Source organism: Lactuca sativa, chromosome 1 (assembly GCF_002870075.4).
Source record: "Lactuca sativa cultivar Salinas chromosome 1, Lsat_Salinas_v11, whole genome shotgun sequence".
Classification (NCBI taxonomy): Eukaryota; Viridiplantae; Streptophyta; class Magnoliopsida; order Asterales; family Asteraceae; genus Lactuca; species Lactuca sativa.
The window spans coordinates 31,027,397-31,029,423 of record NC_056623.2 but is presented as its reverse complement, the minus strand read 5'-3'; the positions used below and the strand labels follow the sequence as shown (position 1 = coordinate 31,029,423).

Sequence of the window (2,027 nt, the reverse complement as noted above, 5' to 3'; positions counted from 1 at the left end):
AAAATAACAGAAAAGAAAACAAAATTTTCTTTTGTGTTTCCAAGTTGGAGAGAAACGGAAGGAAAATGAATTATTTTGTTCTTTCTTTCCAAATCATCTCAAATCGAAAGGAAAGTTAGGAGGGAAAATGATCCATTTACTCTTTTTCCTTCCACTTATCTTCTTTAAAGAAACTGGAAAACACAAATTTCTTTTTGTTTTCATTTACACTCATTTCTTTCATTTTTATCGTAAAGTTGAACTCGCGCCTGGTGTAAAGTTATTGCTATCAACCTTTAAAAAAAGTTGATTAACTATTCCAATTTTTGCGGTTAAAAAGGACTCCCAAACACCACTGAGTATTTGCCATTCGGTAATCGGATCATAAACACCAAATTTCACGCATAGGAAAATGCCCAACAGGAACAGCGACGACGACAAAGGCTTACTATGGAAGCTGCCGGTGGCCTATTCTAACAAACTTGGTAAGCTGGGCCCTGCGTTTGGTCTTGGCGCCGGTTGTGGTGTTGGTTTCGGTGTTGGACTGATCGGAGGTAATCCTTTTTCTCGTTTTGATCTTTGGTCCATCGAATTATTTACCATTTAATTTGTTGTACCTAGAAATCAAATTTATTCTCAAAAACTCTATAAGCTACGAATCCAACTCAACAAAGCATCTCAACCCTATCGAAAATGAAATTCCTTGACTTTGGTAGCGACTGTCCCGAATGATTTAGGGTATGAAAGAAATTCGTTTTCATAACCCTAATTAAATTATCGCTTATCGAGAAATTGAGTGCTTATCGGATGCTAAACACACTGCTCCTTCAAATTCCAATACAGAATCTTCCATAATTTTAACTTAGTGTGTCATTCATTCAATCTTTATTTGTATTTTGTTCTGGAATCATGCGAGATTCATGTTCCTTCAGGTGCTGGTTTGGGTCCTGGAATCCCCGGTTTACAGCTTGGTTTTGGATTTGGTGTTGGATGTGGAGTTGGTCTTGGATTTGGTTATGGAGCAGGGAGAGGCATTGCGTATGATGAGAATAGGAAACACTCAAATGTAGGGAGGTTATTCAATGGACCGGGCAGTATGCCTACTCAGTAAGTTCCACTTGTACTGCATTTGGTGGTTACTGGTTTGTGCAAAAGACCTAAATGCCCTTGGGTCTTCATCATTGAGAATAATCTTGAAAAGTTTGTATGCCTTTATTGCACATTAATTACAATGTATCTGATCTTCTTTTGAAACTGGCTTGTTGATACAAGGGATGAAATTGGTTATCTCATTGAGGAGGTTGTGGTGAACACCAAGAAGCTGATCAAAGCAACTCACAAAGAGGTGGAAAAGTGGAGACGATATTAGCAGCAGATTTGTCATGTTATTTATATGATTCCTGGATGTTTGATATGTACATAAGAAGATGTTTCTATGTTTTGCAACTTTAAGTCCTTGATTTTTTAATATGATAAAACAGTATGTGAATGAAGTTGGTGCCGATAAATCCTTGAAAAATGAAGGAATCTATACATTTTTTATTTAGGTTTCTACAAAGGTGTAAGATCGAGCACAACTAAACAAAATCATCTTCATTTTAGCCTTGATCCAAGTTCCTACCTTTCAGCTTCTAAATTCCTTTTCGTTTCTGAGCATGTCTTTTACTTCTACAGCACAACATATAATAGATTAAGTATCTTTTGTCCTATAATGAGCATAAAAATGGCTAAAACTATTAAGATATAATGTAAAATATATATTCAGATATGCATATATCAAAATATCTCATACTTAACATTTGTTTATCCCCAAGCAAACTGATTTTTAACTTACCAATATCACATAAAACCATCAATTTTAAACTCAACCATTATCCCAAGATTGCAATGTGTCTATAATTTCTAAAACCTTATTATTTCTAAATACTTATAATCCTTATGAACTTTCATCCCTTAGTTTATACGATATTTATTTTTGCAACCCTCTGAATCCACCTTCAAAAACTTTTCTTAACCTCAACGTATTTATGATTAAGCTACCCAAGCAT

The 2,027-nt window shown here is 34.9% G+C and overlaps 1 protein-coding gene across 1 annotated transcript; it reads left to right on the top strand.

Moving 5' to 3' along the window:
- The first annotated feature begins 319 nt into the window (after positions 1-319).
- On the top strand, positions 320-1,468 carry LOC111913471 (protein TRIGALACTOSYLDIACYLGLYCEROL 5, chloroplastic). Its single transcript, XM_023909170.2, has 3 exons — positions 320-533; positions 912-1,086; positions 1,252-1,468. Exons 1-3 carry the CDS (start codon positions 392-394, stop codon positions 1,346-1,348), a joined length of 414 nt encoding a protein of 137 aa, XP_023764938.1. The 5' UTR covers positions 320-391; the 3' UTR covers positions 1,349-1,468.
- Positions 1,469-2,027: the final 559 nt, after the last annotated feature.